Source organism: Hippocampus comes, unplaced genomic scaffold (assembly GCF_001891065.2).
Source record: "Hippocampus comes isolate QL1 unplaced genomic scaffold, H_comes_QL1_v1.1 scaffold248, whole genome shotgun sequence".
Taxonomy (NCBI): Eukaryota; Metazoa; Chordata; class Actinopteri; order Syngnathiformes; family Syngnathidae; genus Hippocampus; species Hippocampus comes.
This window is the reverse complement of record NW_017806277.1, coordinates 485,497-505,296: the sequence shown is the minus strand read 5'-3', so window position 1 is coordinate 505,296 and position 19,800 is coordinate 485,497. Positions and strand designations below refer to the sequence as shown.

At 41.4% G+C, this 19,800-nt stretch overlaps 1 protein-coding gene across 5 annotated transcripts in view; it reads left to right on the top strand.

Annotated features, from left to right (window-relative positions):
- The first annotated feature begins 267 nt into the window (after positions 1-267).
- The window catches only part of mark4a (MAP/microtubule affinity-regulating kinase 4a), a 34,015-nt gene continuing 14,482 nt past the window's right edge, over positions 268-19,800 (top strand). For 3 of the 5 annotated variants that reach the window (XM_019857760.1, XM_019857763.1, XM_019857759.1), the window contains exons 1-8: positions 268-1,112; positions 4,706-4,903; positions 6,126-6,179; positions 17,786-17,834; positions 17,922-17,987; positions 18,694-18,764; positions 18,867-18,923; positions 19,343-19,579. In XM_019857760.1, coding sequence (XP_019713319.1) covers positions 1,059-1,112; positions 4,706-4,903; positions 6,126-6,179; positions 17,786-17,834; positions 17,922-17,987; positions 18,694-18,764; positions 18,867-18,923; positions 19,343-19,579 — 786 coding nt within the window. In that variant the 5' untranslated portion in view covers positions 268-1,058. The remainder of the gene's footprint in view (positions 1,113-4,705; positions 4,904-6,125; positions 6,180-17,785; positions 17,835-17,921; positions 17,988-18,693; positions 18,765-18,866; positions 18,924-19,342; positions 19,580-19,800) is intronic. The other 2 variants (XM_019857762.1, XM_019857761.1) reach the window with 1 other exon arrangement.

Below are 19,800 nucleotides of genomic sequence, written 5' to 3'. Positions count from 1 at the left end.
TCAAATAACAGTTTATACCTTGTGATTTTTTTGCCTCCAGTTTCAATAACCAGTCCAGCCTAAACCAGGTCTATTATAATAGTCTCTTCAGTTGTAATTATTTTTGACGCTATCAGAGATCAATCAGTGGATTTTAATACTGTAATGAGTATCTAAAAAAGTGGTTAAAATTATTTGCCATTGCCGCAATTAATTTTCTTTCGCAATATTCTTTTTTTAAACGATGTTTTTTTTTCTTCTTGGTTTTTTTTTTTAATATTGCAGTACGATTCATGTTCTGATTTAGGGGGTCTGAGCACCCCTCATGTTCAGTTCCTAGTTTTGCTCCTGCTTCAAAAGGGCATGGACGCAGTGCTGATGATCAAGGCCGACGCGCGCCGTTTGATGCTTTTAGTCTTGTTAGTCCTGCCCGAGCTCCTTCTTCTTCTTCGTGGCTTGGTGGTGCAGCGCAACACGCAGACGGAGAATACCGATTGCTGACCACTTCGGCCTTTTTTCCCCCCCCTGCTGCACCTTCGGCGGTACCTCCCGTGTGCTGTCGCTAAGCGTGCGTTTTGCATCAGCGTCGATGGGCTAAATTTTTTTTAAAAAGTGCTATTTTATGCGCGCGTTATGATCGACGGAGATGACACGTATCCTGAATAAGCCGTGTTTGTTTTGTGCAGCAATGAGGCAGGGGGTGGATAGTCGCCACAGAGACGCTGGGCTCCGGCCAAACATCTTTGCATTTTAGCACCTATTCCATGCTCCGGATTTGCATTTGCTGCATCACTGATCGACCGTTTTCTCTCGTCTCCATTTTTTTTTTTTTTTTTTTTGCAAAGTGCATGGTGGATGGAAGATGCAGCTGCTTTGAGGACACCCCCCTCCGGATATCAATTGCTGCCATGACAGGCAGAGGACTGCTCTCGACCGCGGCTCGGCCGGTTGGAGAAGAGGCAGATTGATTCGGGACGGTGGGTCGCATCTGCGGATGTTATTCTGCCGGTGGAGCCTACAAGAACCGCTCACTCAAAACACGTCGCGATTGTCACTCAGGGAAAGGGGAGAAAGAAAACATGTCCTCTCGATCTGCATTACCGTCTGGCAACGACAGGAGTACCGGAGACCATGTAAGTGCAGCTGCAGCCTAAAGCCTGTTTTGGGGGCATTCGGGAAGATATGTGCGACCTTAAAACAAATATTTTCATCATTTTGGCCTTCGCTGGTATGCATTCGCTGCTACGTTAATGGTGCGGGTTGGATGCGTAGCTTGATCCGTTTATGTGTTTTTAACGTTTGGGATTCGAGGGGTAGTATTGGATTTATATTTGTGTAAGAAAAAAAAAGAGAGAGAGAGAGAGAGAGAGAGAGAGAGAGAGAGAGAGTCTTAAAACGGGCTAACCTTGAGTGCCTGGACATGCATGTATAGCTCAGTGCAGGAAGGCACTCTGCATGTAATAACCAATATGCGCAGAAAGCCTTCAAAGCAGGTGTCACATCTTATTAGAAGGCTGGACGGAGATTGTGATGTCACAATAACCGTCGCTGCTGCTGCTGCTGCCGCTGCTGCTTCCTCTGTGTGCATGCATGCATTCGTTCTCCGGCAATCGGGTGGGTGGGACGGCTGCACAGGCCAAAACAAATGTAGAGTACACCTGCCTGGCTTGTTCGTATGAAGCGACAGGGGATTACTTCATGGAATGATGTGCAGTCACCGCTTGCGCAGGCTGCTTAGCGCCCAACCCCACAGCCAGTGGGTGTCAGACAGCGCCATACATCCAGTTCCTGTGCAAAGCAGACAGAGGGTTGACACTGTGTGGCATCTATCTCTCTATCTATCTATCTATCTATCTATCTATCTATCTATCTATCTATCTATCTATCTATCTATCTATCTGTGACATCACCGATGGATGTTGCGTGATGTTATTTCTCTACACTTATTGCATGACCCCCCCTCCCCCCAACCCGCTTGATTGTTAGCAGAGCTTTTAGCACAAAAGGATGGTTAAGCCAGAGAGTGTATGCGTGCAAGATGCATGATTGATAATGAATTCACATTCACCCGTTCCCATTCGAATCATCTTGATCTGCTTTCCACAACGAAGTGATTAGGGTCGATGATTGATTTGAACAATAGAGATGTTGTCGCCACGTTGGTGAAGGTGAGGCTTGGGTTGACGTGTGGATTCACGTGCTTGGCCCTCTTGCTGTTAAAGAAAAAAAAAAGCCCCCACAGTGCTTTTGCTTGTGTCTTGTCACTGCCGATGTTTATTGGGAGAGAGATCCAAAATTGGCTCCAGAGATGTGGCGTGAGAGGAGGAATGGCACTACGGAAGGGAGGAACTGTTTGAGAGTTTGTATCTGCCTGTTTTTGTGTATGTGTGTGCATGTGTGTATGTGTGTGCGCATGTGTGTAGATGGCAAGCTCGGTGAATGGAAGTGTGATGCCTCAGGGCCCGGAACTGGCCAGGGACTACTGTGTCGGCATCTGCTCCCTTTTTGAGTATAACCTCCTTTTATTTGTTTGTCTTTGTGTACCTCACCCACTTATCACTCTAACATCCTGGTTCCTCCGCCTTCTGCTTTTGGCTCTTGTTTCCCAGTCTACGAATCGCCTTGAGTGAGCGCAAAAGATCGTTGATGATTTTTCATGGCAGAAAGTACTTTTGAAAATGCACGCAATTGTTTTAATACTTTTTCAAAATCTTTGTAACAGTACAAATCAATCTGAAGTTAAATTGCTCACAATTCTCAATTAATCAACAAATCTTATATGTCTGACTATAAAGCACCCTCTGAGTTCGAAAGTTTTGTTTCGGTTTTGCGGTAGACAGTTTTGCTGTATGTACTTCAAAAGATGAAAATGGGACAAGAGGACAACAGTGGAACTTTTATGAGTTATTAACATATGTACTGGGCAACAGCTTTGAAGATTAGTAGTTGGCATTATTTATAAAGAAACATTCCTTTTAAGACAAGCAGAAAAATTGGAAACAATACAATGCAAACAGATTAAGACTTAATATTAAGTACTGTAGTGTACTTTTTGCTTGGAATAACTGCATCCTGCTTGTGACATCGCCAAACTTTCGAATTCTTCTTCTGTGATGCTTTTCCGGGCTTTCACCACCACCACTTTCAGTTGTTTGTTTTTGGGGACATATTCCCCGCTGTCACATTTGCGGGATTTGTCATATTGCTATGGTGGGAAAAGATGGACACAAGCGCAGGGGAGGTAAAGAAGCAGTGCAGGGTAAACTCAGGTCTAACAAAAAGTCAAAGCAAAAAGTACTGGAGCGGCAGGATAAACACTAAATAACTAAAAGTCCAAAAAACAAATATTTCTGACTTGACAACAGGCAACATGAGATGTGACAATGGCAATCTCAGAATGAAAGAATACAAACAGACTGAGGAGACAATGAGGCACACCTGGACATGACAGGAAGGGCTGAAGTGAGCCGATTTGTAGACATAAGGGGAGCAGGGTTGGTGAGAACGAAGAGCACAGAGGAAAATGAAACTCCAAATAAACCCAAAGACACGATCTGTTCCAGAGTAAAACCAACAAGCCGAATAAAAGCACAGATCATGACAGTGTCACCCCCCTAACGGATGGATATCCACCAAAACAGTTCAAATCAGAGTAAGCGCGAGTGGACCTGGGACAAGGTACAAGAGCCAGAAGACTTGGCTCGTCGAGGTCATTCTGGAGGATGACCAGAAAAAGAGGACAAAGTGGCCCTTGGGGGCCGGTTTGGCATGCCAGACAAGTGGGCATTAGGGCCGGGCAGGAGGATACCCAGGATGCCAAGCACATGGGGTTAATCATGGCTTTGAGATGGATGGCCACGACAACGGACCAACAGAGTTGCAGGTGGATGACGTCATGTCTTGACCGACCAGTCGAGACAAATGATGGATCGCAGGGCTTGCGCCGCTAGATATGCCATCTCGGTGACAAGTGACTTCCTTGAAGTTCTGGTCTCGCTATTCTCAATGTGGACTGGTGACTGACATAGCCGTCCAGGTTGCCCAGGCGTGGCATGGACAGGTAATAGAGCGATGTTCAGCAGTTGAGTCGGAAGGTGGTTGGAAGGTGGTCCTTGAGCAAGCGCACAGGGTCCTTGAAAAGCTGTTGGGCTAAAACTGGGGCCTCTATCGGCTTGACTGCTATGGGGGCCTCATGCAGCCATTTGCTTGTATGGTGGCTCCGAGCTTCCGATGGATCTGCATCAGCTTGCCAAAATCGGGGTTATACGATGCCAGAAACAAGATGGGTAGAGGCACCAGGGAGGGTGTTTGGAAATGTTACAAATATTTAGGAATGGGTTGGAAGGCAGTGTCCAAGTGCCTTCTTTGTGGACTCCAGCAAATTAGTTTTTTCTTCTGCTACGTCAACGACTGTGCGCCTCTCACGCTCCGATTATTGAATGAGAGGAGAAGCTTGTATTAGCGACAAATCAAGTTGGCTGTGTTCGCATTCACAGAGCTGCAAGCGGTGTACATCTGAGAAATTACGAATACTAAGTCAAGCCCGCCCCTGCGCAGATTTAGAGTGTGTCTCGTGCCAGACTTGCGCTGGTCACGAAAATCAAGCCCTGGCGATCATTTTCACTTTTCCGGAGTGGGTGTGTCTGGAGCTCATTGGCCAACCTTCTTCTCTGTGTAATTAATTTTTTTTTTCTTTTCTCCTTTTTCTTCTAATATTTTTTTATAGCATGTGTTGCTGGGGGCCAGCCGTTCAGACAAGGCTACGAGTCAGTCCAGCCGTTCGCTTGGCGCCCGGTGCAGGAACTCTATCGCCTCCTGCTCTGACGAGCAACCCCACATCGGAAACTATCGTTTACTCAAGACCATCGGCAAGGGAAATTTTGCCAAGGTCAAGTTGGCGCGCCACATCCTGACAGGCAGAGAGGTAAGACACCAGCTATTGATATACAGTAATAATGAAGGGAGACAGAGTGACTGAAACATTACCAAGATGAGGAAACTCAAATAGTTAATAAGAAGTATTCTGCTCATTTAACGTTGGCAGTTTTAAGGCAACTGTCATTTTTAATCAATTCACTGGACTCTGTATTTTATAGACTACTCACAAAAACATTTTTCAGGATAAACGTAAATACATTATAACCTTTACGGGTGGACTTTATTTGACCTTCTCTCAACTTTTGAATACTTATTTGTAGCTATTCAATGTTTTATTAATTTTTGCTCTTCTGTAGCAAGGAGCCGAAGCGCAAAATTCCCAACAGGCGTTTTATCCACGATTAATCCATTTCCAAGTACGATATTATGTCTTGCTTTGATTCCCTGATTAAATACCGGTTGTAGATTTTGCCGTTTAGCTCCTGGTTATATGGGAACAAATTGTTCAAAAAGTAATGAAACTGTCATTTTTAATCAATTCACTGGATTCTGTATTTTACAGACTATTCACAAAAATATTTCAGGATAAACGTAAATACAGATAAACTTAACGGGTTTTGACCTTCTCTCAACTTTTGAATGCTTATTAGCTCTTCAATGTTTAACTATTTTTTGCTCTTCTGTAGCAAGGAGCCGAAGAGCAAAATTTAGAAGTTTTGCGATGGGTCAACATCATCGGGGTTAAAGTGCATTCTATTTCATCTGAAAGCAGAATAACGCTTAATGTTTTGTGAGTATGAGTATGTACAGTAATACCCGTGTGTCCACTTCATCCTGGGATTGTGATGATGCTCAACATCATGCGCCACCTGTCTCTCTATAAATTGTCCATCTTAAATATACAGAATTTATACAAATTCAAGAGAAGTCAATTGGGTCCGCTTTAACTTTTCATCAGCCAACCACAATAAACAATCGGAAAAGATTAATATTTGACAGTATTATGAATAATCTCATTATAAGATTTGATTTGAAAAAAAATGAGAGAAAAATACTGTGTAATGGTGGTTATTGTATTATTATTGTTGTTATTGTTAGTAGTTTTATACAGTTGGTGAAGACAGATGTCTGCCTCTTCCTGAGTGTTTTTCAAAAGATTTTTTTATTTTTTTTATTTGAACTTGCCTCATTTAAAGATTTGTTGTGCCATTTCTCTCTCTCTCTCTCTCTCTCTCTCTCTCTCTCTCTCTCGCTCTTTTTTTTTCCAGGTCGCAATAAAAATCATCGACAAAACTCAGTTGAATCCAACTAGCCTACAAAAGGTAAGTTATTGCGCTTTTTTATACAGTCCAATGAAGTTAAATATTTGACACGACTCTCTGTATTATGATCCATGCCTCACCACGTGAAACATTGATCACTTTTGTAAATAATAAATGAGAGTATCTTGGTAAATGTACTCTATATGTCTTCTGAAGCAGAGTGGTGTGGCTGTTAGTACTTTTGCTAGGGGTGTCGGAACTAAGGAATTTCCGTGAGAAGTGTCTATCGGTCCTTTTCATGAATTTTCTCCAGCTCTCACAGATTACTTTAGTTTATGATCCACCCTCGTACGTTTTTTTGAGTATTTGTTCCTTTAACCCTGGAGAACTCACAGGGTCCAATTTGGCCCCTATAAATTCTGCTACTCAAATGCTACCCTTAAATCCCAAAGGGTCAAATTTGGCCCTGATCCTAAATTAGGAGTAAGGCATTGAATATTTGAAAAAACATATTTTGGTGTTCAGTGAACATATAGCAGTCATTTAATGTATAATTCATCATTTTCCAAATAGGAAAAGGGTTCTTGGGTTCTCCAGGGTTTGAGTGGACTCCAACCTCACCTCCCTGCTTGCCTACATTTAGTTTTTCCTTCTTCCCGTACTGTGACACTATCATCTTTAACCCTGTCAGGGACAGCAGTTACTACAGTGGACAGCTTATCGTGTTATCAGGTTACAGGGTGCATGACAGCGTTAAAAAAAAAAACCAAACCATCTTAAATAATGCTAAGTAACATTTGTCAGGTGTGCTTATAGAGGCAATTGAGAAAAGATCATCTTGTATCCTTTTTGGGCGTTGCTCATCTGGAAAATAGTGGTCACTCAACCTAACCTTGCCCTCGTTTTTGGAGTTGCTTCACAATGACCTTTAGAACTTTATGTGCAGTTGTCGCAGAGCGGCTTGCAACAAATGGGAGTGCTGAGTTAAAAGAGTCTGTCACTTTAATTGATTTAACCCTATAATGCCATTCGTATCATATTTGATACATGCAGTTTCATTATGTAACTCATTCTATATAGTACATTAAATCATCTGTATCAAATTTGATACTGCAGGTTTAAAATATGATTTTCCCCAAATTTTCAGTTTTTGATATAATCTACATAATGCTTATAAATGTGACACAACAAATATCTAAAACAAAATAATATGGAAAAAATATTTTTGTGGATTTTGTTATAAGGGTTAATTAATGAACATCTCAGTTCCCAAAAATCAGATTTTTCTGGCTATTCCTTAATGGGTCAGGTATTAAGGGTTAAATTGTCTTGTATTCCTGAATGCGCAGTTTGGTCAGTTAAGAATCAGAGAAAGGGGGGTGGGGGTGGGGGGTTCCACCAGGATCTTTATCAATTTGTCCACACTGTCAAAGTGGACGGAGAGTGGGGATTTATTCCGTCGCATATGAAGATTTGCACTGCAAATTCCAACCTCGCAGAACCACTTCGGTAATTGGGGCAGAACAGCGACAGGTTTCAGACACTACCCATTGTCTGGGTTTCATTAAAAACACAGTGTAACATAAATGTAACCCGGCAGTTATTAAATAAGGCATACATTCAACAAATTACTGGTAACATAACATCATAACATCAACAAACACGTATGACAAGGATTGACTTGGCATTGGCATTCTGGGATTTGCGCGGCTTCACCGTCGTGACACTTGTGCCAAGATGGAGGGGCCCCCACTGACCGCCTACCACAGACTGCGTAGAAGCAGATCGTCCTTTGGCAGCAAACCCGGCGTGCCCAAGCCATGGGGAGCAGAGCTGGGGCAACATGTTCTTTGGGTTACATCATCAATGTGCTCTGCAATGGACTACGTGGACCACAAAAATCAGCTTTTTTTTTTCTTCGAGGATATGAATACATGGCTATCATATTATTAGGACCCCACATTGGTTTGCTCAAAGAGAGTACCGTATTTTGCTATTATAGTGGCTGAATTTGTTGAAAGGTAGCACGCAGCAATGCTTATTTGAAACATCCATCGTTTAGAAGAACCTCAAAGTACCGTATTTTCTGCACTATAGTGCACTTCGGATTATAAGGAGCATCTTCAGCGAATCGCCTATTTCAAAACTGTTTTCATATATAGGGTGCATTATAAGGCGCATAGAATAGAAGCTACATTAACGGCTGCGGTATGCATCCACTCGATAGAGATATGCTAAAGGGAATACAATACAATACAGCTTTGTTTGTACAGAGCAAAGTTATGCAGAGCTGGTCACAAACATGAACATGAAACATATAAATACAAATACAAAACAATACATGAAAGACAAAAGTTATGAAAACAATTGCTTCAACAAAAAGGCACACAAACCTTGTGGGCTCACATCAACAAGTGGATAAATATCCTTCGAAGTCTTGCTTGTCTCCTTCTTCCTTCGTTTAGTCAGTAGTTGACTCTGCTTTTGGTATTATCTTTGTTTCATCATGGCCACGCAGAGCTCACAAAGTAGCTGTCTGTTTGAGTGTGCGTTGGCGAATGCACATGTGAATTTGTGTCGGGCAGAACCCTTTTAGGTTACAATTGGTTCCTGCTAATAATCACCACGAGATGGGATAGGAACACTAACAGGGAAATAACTCAATGGGGAATATAAAGAGATTGTGTAACACCATACATAAGGTGCATTTAATTATAGGGCGCACTGTTGGCTTTTGGGAAAATTGAATGTTTTTAGGTGCGCCTTATAGTGCAATACATATGGTAACCCCCACAGTATATTTACTCATTTTTCTTGACAGCTGAATCCACCACGGTAAGGTGACGGCTCACGGAGGGGGTGCCATTACTTATGTGAGCAATATGAGCCTAAATATGCCCTATATCAATAAACTCTGAGATAACAGTTGTGATTTGGCACAATTGAATTCAATCTAATATAAAAAAAATAAAATAAAATATTGAAGTGTAAATACATAATATATGGCAGTCAACCATACTTTTAGCTAATCTAATGTGACATCATTATTCAAACCAGTCAATGTTCACCTTGTGATACTTTTAATTAAATATAATTCTGGTCTGTTCAGATCATTAAAAATCTCTCTCTCTCTCTCTCACTCTCTCTCTCTCTCTCTCTCTCTCTCGCTCTTTTTTTTTCCAGGTCGCAATAAAAATCATCGACAAAACTCAGTTGAATCCAACTAGCCTACAAAAGGTAAGTTATTGCGCTTTTTTATACAGTCCAATGAAGTTAAATATTTGACACGACTCTCTGTATTATGATCCATGCCTCACCACGTGAAACATTGATCACTTTTGTAAATAATAAATGAGAGTATCTTGGTAAATGTACTCTATATGTCTTCTGAAGCAGAGTGGTGTGGCTGTTAGTACTTTTGCTAGGGGTGTCGGAACTAAGGAATTTCCGTGAGAAGTGTCTATCGGTCCTTTTCATGAATTTTCTCCAGCTCTCACAGATTACTTTAGTTTATGATCCACCCTCGTACGTTTTTTTGAGTATTTGTTCCTTTAACCCTGGAGAACTCACAGGGTCCAATTTGGCCCCTATAAATTCTGCTACTCAAATGCTACCCTTAAATCCCAAAGGGTCAAATTTGGCCCTGATCCTAAATTAGGAGTAAGGCATTGAATATTTGAAAAAACATATTTTGGTGTTCAGTGAACATATAGCAGTCATTTAATGTATAATTCATCATTTTCCAAATAGGAAAAGGGTTCTTGGGTTCTCCAGGGTTTGAGTGGACTCCAACCTCACCTCCCTGCTTGCCTACATTTAGTTTTTCCTTCTTCCCGTACTGTGACACTATCATCTTTAACCCTGTCAGGGACAGCAGTTACTACAGTGGACAGCTTATCGTGTTATCAGGTTACAGGGTGCATGACAGCGTTAAAAAAAAAAACCAAACCATCTTAAATAATGCTAAGTAACATTTGTCAGGTGTGCTTATAGAGGCAATTGAGAAAAGATCATCTTGTATCCTTTTTGGGCGTTGCTCATCTGGAAAATAGTGGTCACTCAACCTAACCTTGCCCTCGTTTTTGGAGTTGCTTCACAATGACCTTTAGAACTTTATGTGCAGTTGTCGCAGAGCGGCTTGCAACAAATGGGAGTGCTGAGTTAAAAGAGTCTGTCACTTTAATTGATTTAACCCTATAATGCCATTCGTATCATATTTGATACATGCAGTTTCATTATGTAACTCATTCTATATAGTACATTAAATCATCTGTATCAAATTTGATACTGCAGGTTTAAAATATGATTTTCCCCAAATTTTCAGTTTTTGATATAATCTACATAATGCTTATAAATGTGACACAACAAATATCTAAAACAAAATAATATGGAAAAAATATTTTTGTGGATTTTGTTATAAGGGTTAATTAATGAACATCTCAGTTCCCAAAAATCAGATTTTTCTGGCTATTCCTTAATGGGTCAGGTATTAAGGGTTAAATTGTCTTGTATTCCTGAATGCGCAGTTTGGTCAGTTAAGAATCAGAGAAAGGGGGGTGGGGGTGGGGGGTTCCACCAGGATCTTTATCAATTTGTCCACACTGTCAAAGTGGACGGAGAGTGGGGATTTATTCCGTCGCATATGAAGATTTGCACTGCAAATTCCAACCTCGCAGAACCACTTCGGTAATTGGGGCAGAACAGCGACAGGTTTCAGACACTACCCATTGTCTGGGTTTCATTAAAAACACAGTGTAACATAAATGTAACCCGGCAGTTATTAAATAAGGCATACATTCAACAAATTACTGGTAACATAACATCATAACATCAACAAACACGTATGACAAGGATTGACTTGGCATTGGCATTCTGGGATTTGCGCGGCTTCACCGTCGTGACACTTGTGCCAAGATGGAGGGGCCCCCACTGACCGCCTACCACAGACTGCGTAGAAGCAGATCGTCCTTTGGCAGCAAACCCGGCGTGCCCAAGCCATGGGGAGCAGAGCTGGGGCAACATGTTCTTTGGGTTACATCATCAATGTGCTCTGCAATGGACTACGTGGACCACAAAAATCAGCTTTTTTTTTTCTTCGAGGATATGAATACATGGCTATCATATTATTAGGACCCCACATTGGTTTGCTCAAAGAGAGTACCGTATTTTGCTATTATAGTGGCTGAATTTGTTGAAAGGTAGCACGCAGCAATGCTTATTTGAAACATCCATCGTTTAGAAGAACCTCAAAGTACCGTATTTTCTGCACTATAGTGCACTTCGGATTATAAGGAGCATCTTCAGCGAATCGCCTATTTCAAAACTGTTTTCATATATAGGGTGCATTATAAGGCGCATAGAATAGAAGCTACATTAACGGCTGCGGTATGCATCCACTCGATAGAGATATGCTAAAGGGAATACAATACAATACAGCTTTGTTTGTACAGAGCAAAGTTATGCAGAGCTGGTCACAAACATGAACATGAAACATATAAATACAAATACAAAACAATACATGAAAGACAAAAGTTATGAAAACAATTGCTTCAACAAAAAGGCACACAAACCTTGTGGGCTCACATCAACAAGTGGATAAATATCCTTCGAAGTCTTGCTTGTCTCCTTCTTCCTTCGTTTAGTCAGTAGTTGACTCTGCTTTTGGTATTATCTTTGTTTCATCATGGCCACGCAGAGCTCACAAAGTAGTTGTCTGTTTGAGTGTGCGTTGGCGAATGCACATGTGAATTTGTGTCGGGCAGAACCCTTTTAGGTTACAATTGGTTCCTGCTAATAATCACCACGAGATGGGATAGGAACACTAACAGGGAAATAACTCAATGGGGAATATAAAGAGATTGTGTAACACCATACATAAGGTGCATTTAATTATAGGGCGCACTGTTGGCTTTTGGGAAAATTGAATGTTTTTAGGTGCGCCTTATAGTGCAATACATATGGTAACCCCCACAGTATATTTACTCATTTTTCTTGACAGCTGAAGTGTTTGTGTTATGTTCGCTCCATGAAAAAAAAAAACATGATCTTTGTTCTACCTTTGAGTTATCAAACTGTCACAATGAACCGGCAGTCACTGTCTGGACTCCCTGTTTCATACAGTCAATAGGGTTTGGTTGGTGTGGTATTCTCAAGAATCAGTCTTGCATTTCTTTTCGTATTCCATTTATTTACAGTACACCGCACAGAGCTCCCCAGGATTCATTCGACACAGCGCTATGTTTCTGTGTGTCTTTGAACTTTTTCATCTATCAGATAGATATTCTTACACGGTAACGCTTGTGTTCAGATTGAGACGCCACAGTCGGATAAAATGGGGCCTTTAGAACAAATAGACGAAATTGTATTCATAAAACTCTGGTTAAATTGTAGTTATTCCTAAATGTTATTTGAAGCACTGTTCTATTTATTTTTATTATTTTGCCTTTACTTTATTCCCTGAAAAGCAGTTGTCATTCATATTTTGATTGAGATTTTTTGGGAAGCCACTGGAAAAGGACAATAAAAATAAATAAATTTAAATGAATTAAATTTTCACCATGTAACTAAGTAAAAACACTATGTCCGGATAGATATTCTTTCTCTGACAAATACATTCTTTCTCTGTAAATACCATTATGCTACAAAATGCTTCACCCAATTCATGTCTATGCTCATTTGTTCTGCCTAAATTTGGTGTTGAGGTTGTACGTTAGTAATATAAATTATACAAAGCATTCTCTTACTCTACTTAAAACATAACAATTATGTTCGCAGCGACTATTCATTGTTAATCCAACTTTTAGTACATTCGTTAAAAACCTTTTAAAAACCTGAAGTTGTGTAACCCTTACCGAATACACAATGCTAGGGATAACAAAGACAGAAGTAGCAAAGTGTGTTTGAATCTGACTCATAATTATGGATGTTTGGTTTAGTGGTCATTGTGTAGAGACTGGAGTCTTTTGAAATTCTCCCTGTCGTCATCTTTTTCCTGCTGCTCAGCATGTTCATTTTTGAGCCTAAATGGTGGACACTGTGCGTGAAGGTCAAAGCCGGCCAGTGCACTTTTTTGTCAGCAATCAAGGCCAACTGCAGCATTGCACGGGCATAGGCTCAGAATCAAAAAGGGGAATTACAACAAAAACATCCAACCATATTTACAATTTATTGAAGTAGTGTGATAGTTATTTTGCCAGTGGTACGTAAAGCTCGTTGCCAGCGCTCGTTAGTCCTGAATGGAGATGTCAGACTCAATCATTTGGGTTCCTCTCCAAGTCAAGGCTCGTTGTGCTCACTCTACAGCATCCGAAACTCTGGTGGTCGCCCAAAGTCGCCACCCAGAGGCGGTGGCCACACCCGTCTGGCCAGGGGAGCAGCGTTTGTTAATGTGATTAAATGTTAAATGTTGTTGTAAAACATTATTTTTATTGTAGATACTGTATATTAATGACTGGCAGTGGGCGGCTCTGTCTCGCTCGTCACTAGGAAATGAGCATGTGCAGCCAAGTTCCTTGCTGCATTGCGATCAGCTGATCAGATGAAAATGATGACACAGCCCCACTCGGCCCCAGATGGTCTGTGTTTTAGAAGCATCTCCGAGATGCTTCTGAAAAGCGGTTCCATTGTAAACGCTCTGCCCTGAAAATGCCTACTGGAAAAGTGAATACTCAGGGCCGAGCAAGGCCGTCTCGATGTGAAGCTTGGCTCATGCAAAAGTGCCATAAGACAACAAAAGGAGCACATAGTGTGTTGATCCTGTTTGAGCTGATACCATTATGGACTCCAACCTCACCTCCCTGCTTGCCTACATTTAGTTTTTCCTTCTTCCCGTACTGTGACACTATCATCTTTAACCCTGGGCCGTCTCGATGTGAAGCTTGGCTCATGCAAAAGTGCCATAAGACAACAAAAGGAGCACATAGTGTGTTGATCCTGTTTGAGCTGATACCATTAAGATGAAGTGCCAAACTTTAAACATTGATATGGTTGATAGTTCAGTAATTTGAGGCATTTGTACCACAAAAGAAATTGGTCGTGGTATTGATTATTAGTCTCACACAAGAACCACAGAAGCAGCAGAGCGGCTTTCCGTGCAGCAGTGAAAGTTAGTACCAGAGTTTGGTGTAGACAGGTAGCACCAAAATCTTTTAGTTGCGGCCAAAAATCATTTGTGGTGGTTCACCACAGGTAAATGTTGACGTGGGAAACACTGCAGTGTAATGTTTCATTTTGATAAGCCGACCCATGATGTCATTGATCGATCACCAAATTAAAGCCACTATGTCCAATCAAAACATTTGCATAGCTAGCTAGCTAGCTAGCTAGCTATGCAAATAGCTAGCTAGCTTGAAAAAGGTCGGCCCGGTGGTCGACTGGTTCGCACGTCGGCCTCACGCTGCAGAGGTGCGGGGTTCGATTCCAGCTTCAACTGTGGAGTTTGCATCTTTTCCACGTGCCAGCGTGGGTTTTATCCGGGTACTCCGGTTTCATCCCACATTCCAAAAACATGCATGGCAGATTAATAGAACACTCTAAATTGTCCCTAGGTGTGAGTGTGAGCGTGGATGATTGTTCGTCTATGTGTGTCCTCCGATTGGCTGGCAACCGGTTCAGGGTGTCCCCCACCTACTGCCTGAAGACGGCTGGGATAGGCTCCAGCACGCCCGCGACCCTTGTGAGGATAAGCCGATAACAAAATGGATGGATGGATATATTGAAAAAAATCCATAAATAGGTGAATCCATATATGCCGGGGTCCACCGTATAGTCATCTGGAGCTGGACACACATATACAGTACATTCAAAGATGGCTGACAAGAAGTCCATCTCATCACATGCACAGAAATCCAATCATCCAGTCATGTCAAAAGCTCTCCTGCCCTGTCATGTGCGGCCTAATGTGACTGAATCAGTCAGGTAAGCGTAAAGAGCTCATATTGTGGTGAACCTTTAAGAGATGAAGCCTTCATATAACCATCCAATCCACCCATATTTGCCGTTAATGCTGCTTCTATGCACATATGGGCCAAAGTATCTCACTCATTGAACCGTAAGTCTGTCCACCTTATACTTGGCCCACACAGCCTGCATGAGCTGCATTGCTTCGGGCAAGAAGTAGAGAGACTACAAATAAATCAATGAAGAAAGAATTTTTTTTTGTATTGGTATGTGTGACATATTGCTACATACTATTATATCTTTAAGTGTAAATATGACGATGTGCAGACAGAAATGGCCATTTTTAATAACTTCCATAATACAATGGAATAATTGAATCGGTACGAATATTTGGCTTGCTTTTTGAAAATAAAAAATGGAACAATTTAATTTTTTAGCAATCTACAACTAATCTTTCTCCCAGTCTTTGTACAACAAAAGTGATGACCTTGTGTTGTCGTTAAGGCTTTAGAAAATAATGTCATTTCCTTTTTGTCTTATCAAGCCCCTGCCCTTTTGATCGCTGACATCCCATAATCCTTGTATTTTTCACTAGAGCTCAGATGCTTACATCACAGGAAAACGAGTCAATGTTTCATTCATGTCCGTCTTCCTACTTTTGTTGCCAACCAGCTGTTGTGAGAGATCACGGTGCCACATTTAGACCGTGAGAGAGGATTTGGACTGAATCATTTTACAATTTGTTATTAGTGGGCTTCTTTACATACCCATAGGTTAGGAAAAAAAAATCGGACAAGTTAACATTAGCACCCTCTCAACAGTAATGAATGAAGAGGGAAAATACGTGACGCATTTTGCAAGGGTGGGCAAGAGAGGGAAGTGAAGGCACAGATGGCTAACTCAAGCTCGAACATCATAAGAGGGATTGCTTCGAAATGGCAGCAGTAGATATGTTCCGCTCTCCGTATAATTTTGGAAGGGATTGCAGTGTCAAATTTGAACTACATATCGTATGTGTCCTTCCATGTTAGTTCCATTGTGGATTTACTCCTTCATTTAGGTGATTTGGTGTGCTGGTGCTGCGAATACATGGTGTGGACGCTCACACAGACGCACTACATCTCCCAAGATTCACAATATAAGCACAGCTGGAGAAGCCGAGAAAGATCATGGTCTTAATACCTGGGTTGCTATGGCAACAGTGACGTTGGCCTTTGCAATGAGAGAAAATGGCTGGAGACGGAGGAGGAGGGAAGGGAGGGAGAAACAAGAAGAGATGAGAACTGAGAAAACGAGAGCAGAAAACCCGAGTAATTTTGCACTCATTTAAATCCGGGTGTGTTTCAGGAAACGGACAACTCGTAGGTTTTCCTTGGAGCCGACACGTCACCTGCAGTGACAAATTCTTGCGTTTGCAAATTCATCATGCGTGTGTGTTTCTTTAAGGCAATAGAATAGAGTTGTGCGGTGTATGTCCGGCGACAGTACATATGTCTTGTTTGCTTCTTGATCTTGAAAATAATTAAATTTGTTCTCAACTGTTGTCAGCTTGGGGCCAACACTTTTGTTGCATGGTCGCAACCCACTTTTATAGGCATGAAGGAAAATAAAGGGCAAGCTTGTGTACGAACTAAACTAGTGACTAAAGCGTGAGGTAGCTACACTTCTTGTCGCTTACTTAATTGTTTCATGTGCAAACATGGTATGTCTCTGTACTATCGTAGAAAAAGAAATCCAAATGTATGTTTTTTGGTTTTGTTTTGGTTTTTTTTTACTAGATGTACGCAACCCACCCAAAGTGGGTCTGCAACCGACTTTTGATCCCGAACCACCAGTTGCGAATCACTTCTATAGAGGACTGAAATATTGAGTAAAGCGTTCACATTCTGGGTGCTAAAGCTTGGGTCATATGTCATCATAATAACCCCCAATATTAATATGATTTTGAATACAGTCGACCACCACATATTTGCGGTTCAGCACCCGTGGATTTGCATATTTGCAGATTAGAAATTTTTTTTAATATATTTTGTGTTTTGGGGTGTTGGGTTCATTTTTTTTTTTTTACCCCTTTCTCCTGTAAAACATATTCAATGTCTGTGAGTGTGTGTCAAGATTTTGAGGGTGTTCATTTTATTTTTTTTTTAATTCATGGGTGTCAATTATATCCCATACCCCTTTCTCCTGTAAAACATATTCAATGTCTGTCAGTGTGTGTGAAGATTTTGAGGGTGTTCTTTTTTTTTTTTTAAATTCATGGGTGTCAATTATATCCCGTCAAATAGCCGGTGTTTGACAGTGTTTTACTTTTTAGTCCTGCTCTGATGTTTTGAGCTGTTTATTTTTGCTGTATAGATGGAAAATATTTGGGTTTGAAATCGCAGGATGTCATTGGCGCACATTGGCAACAAAACACAACTGTCAATCTCACGTTCATGTACCTTTGCTCACTTGTGATATGCGGATTTAACCCTTTCAGGGACAGCGGTTACTACAGTGGACAGCTTATCATCTTATCAGGTTACAGGGTTCATGAAAGGGTTAAACAAAATGTTGACATCAAAGTTGTGTACCAGGCATAAATACCTGGAAATCTGATGAGCTTTTGTCTCATATTCATCTTCTGATATCAAACCTTAACGTTTTCAGTGTACCACAAAAAAGAATGAAACGAATGATTACATACTAAATAACAGAAATAGCAAAGTGCTGGTGAAATTGTAGGTCCATTATTACTGTCGTTATTGAAGCATGTCATTTCTTTTCAGCTCTTTCGGGAGGTGCGAATAATGAAAGGCTTAAATCACCCCAACATAGGTAAGACTCAAGCAAACAGTTCCTATCCACAATATTAACCTGTATGTATGCATTTGAGTTGAATCTCTTTCTGGTTTGGGGCCACAGTGCAGCTGTTTGAGGTGATTGAGACAGATAAGACCCTTTACCTGATCATGGAGTATGCCAGTGGAGGTGGGTACCTCAGCTATCATGCTGTGTGTTGTTCACTTGAACAAAAGAAAAACTTTTTTTTCCAAGCCGTTCAGATCAGTTAATGTAGGCGTGGACTGATGCACTACTACTCGATTTGGGTAGCGTTTCTATTACGGGTCTGGAGCTGATGGCAGACAAGTTTAGCAGATAGTACCGTAAGCTTCAGAAATAGTGTGACATCATAACAAGAGGTCGGTTTGAAACTCACAAGAAAGAGGAGTGGGTCTTGCCATTTACTTCTCACGGCAAATTTTAAACAGCGCCAGTATTGTGATAAGTCTCTTCAACAAACGAAATAAACATCAGCATTGTCTTTTCACAGCAAATGTAGCAAATGCAAAGTGAATTAGACATAGTGCCGTAGTGGGTTGCTCATACTTTTGAAGAGCTAAATCAGGTCTCATTTTTGCTTCGGTATTGAGGTGGTCTTGAGTAATGTTGAGAAAACAAGTAAGGAACAATTTATTCCTCCCTCAACGACACCACACTATTGAGAGGAACAAAGAACAAAAGGACTCAAATGGAAAATGCTAATGTGAGGCAGTGGCACATTCCATTCCCATTGTCAGAACTATTCTCCACCACTCGATCAAACTCATGGTACTTCCTGTAGTTGAGTAACTAAACACCCCTGGCCTCCATCTGGAATTTTTTTTTTTACTGTTTTACCTTTTCCCAATTACAGGTGAAGTGTTTGACTACCTCGTGTCTCATGGAAGAATGAAGGAGGTTGAAGCCAGAGCCAAATTTCGACAGGTAGAAACACACGCAGATACGCACACACATTTCTTTATTATTTTATGGGCGACATTTCTTTGAATAATCCTTGTAATTATTTCAAATTGATTGTGTCCACAGATTGTTTCTGCTGTCCACTATTGCCACACAAAGAATATTGTCCACAGAGATTTGAAGGTAAGAAAGCTAAGAACACATTTTGGGCTGCTTTCAGAAATAGGGGATTAAGGCTAGTTCAGACTCGTCTTAATCTTTGCGTGTGAAAAAGGGGCCCTATGGCGCCTTAATCATACGGGATGGAGAATTTCAAAGTAGGCGAAGGCTGGCATGCGTTCACTAGATTACGGAGCACTCGGTACACGCATGAGTCACGTGAAGCTATCTGTGTTGTTGGACAACATGCAGTTCCCCCCACCCCCTTTCCCATCTGTTACATGCATCCTTTTTTTCCTTCCTTTACAATTTACGTTTTGTCTTCCAACTTAATCTTATTCCACTTTCTCCTCCCTCATCCTATTATTTTCTGTGCTCTGCATTCTCTACGCTCCCTTCTCTTCCATACTTCACCATCTCTTCCTCTGCATCAACGTACACAGGCAGAGAATCTCCTGCTGGATGCCGACGCCAATATCAAGATTGCCGATTTCGGTTTCAGCAATGAGTTCACACTTGGCAACAAGCTGGACACGTTCTGTGGCTCGCCGCCATATGCTGCCCCCGAACTTTTCCAGGGAAAGAAATATGATGGACCTGAAGTGGATGTCTGGAGTCTTGGAGTCATCCTGTACACACTGGTCAGCGGCTCGCTGCCTTTTGATGGGCAGAATTTGAAGGCAAGTGGGTTGGAATGGGCGACTGCGTAAGGGGTCTTTGAATTGCATCGTAACAAAAGTTGAATCGTGGTGACCGGACTCTTCTTGGTTGTGAAAGACATTGCAACTGAAAGGCCTCACATTTTAGGGGTGGAGTCTTCCTATTGATGTCTCTGATGGGTGTCCCCCACTCCAGAGGTTGTCACTTAAAGGGTATATAAGCTAATTCGAGCATTGCTCTG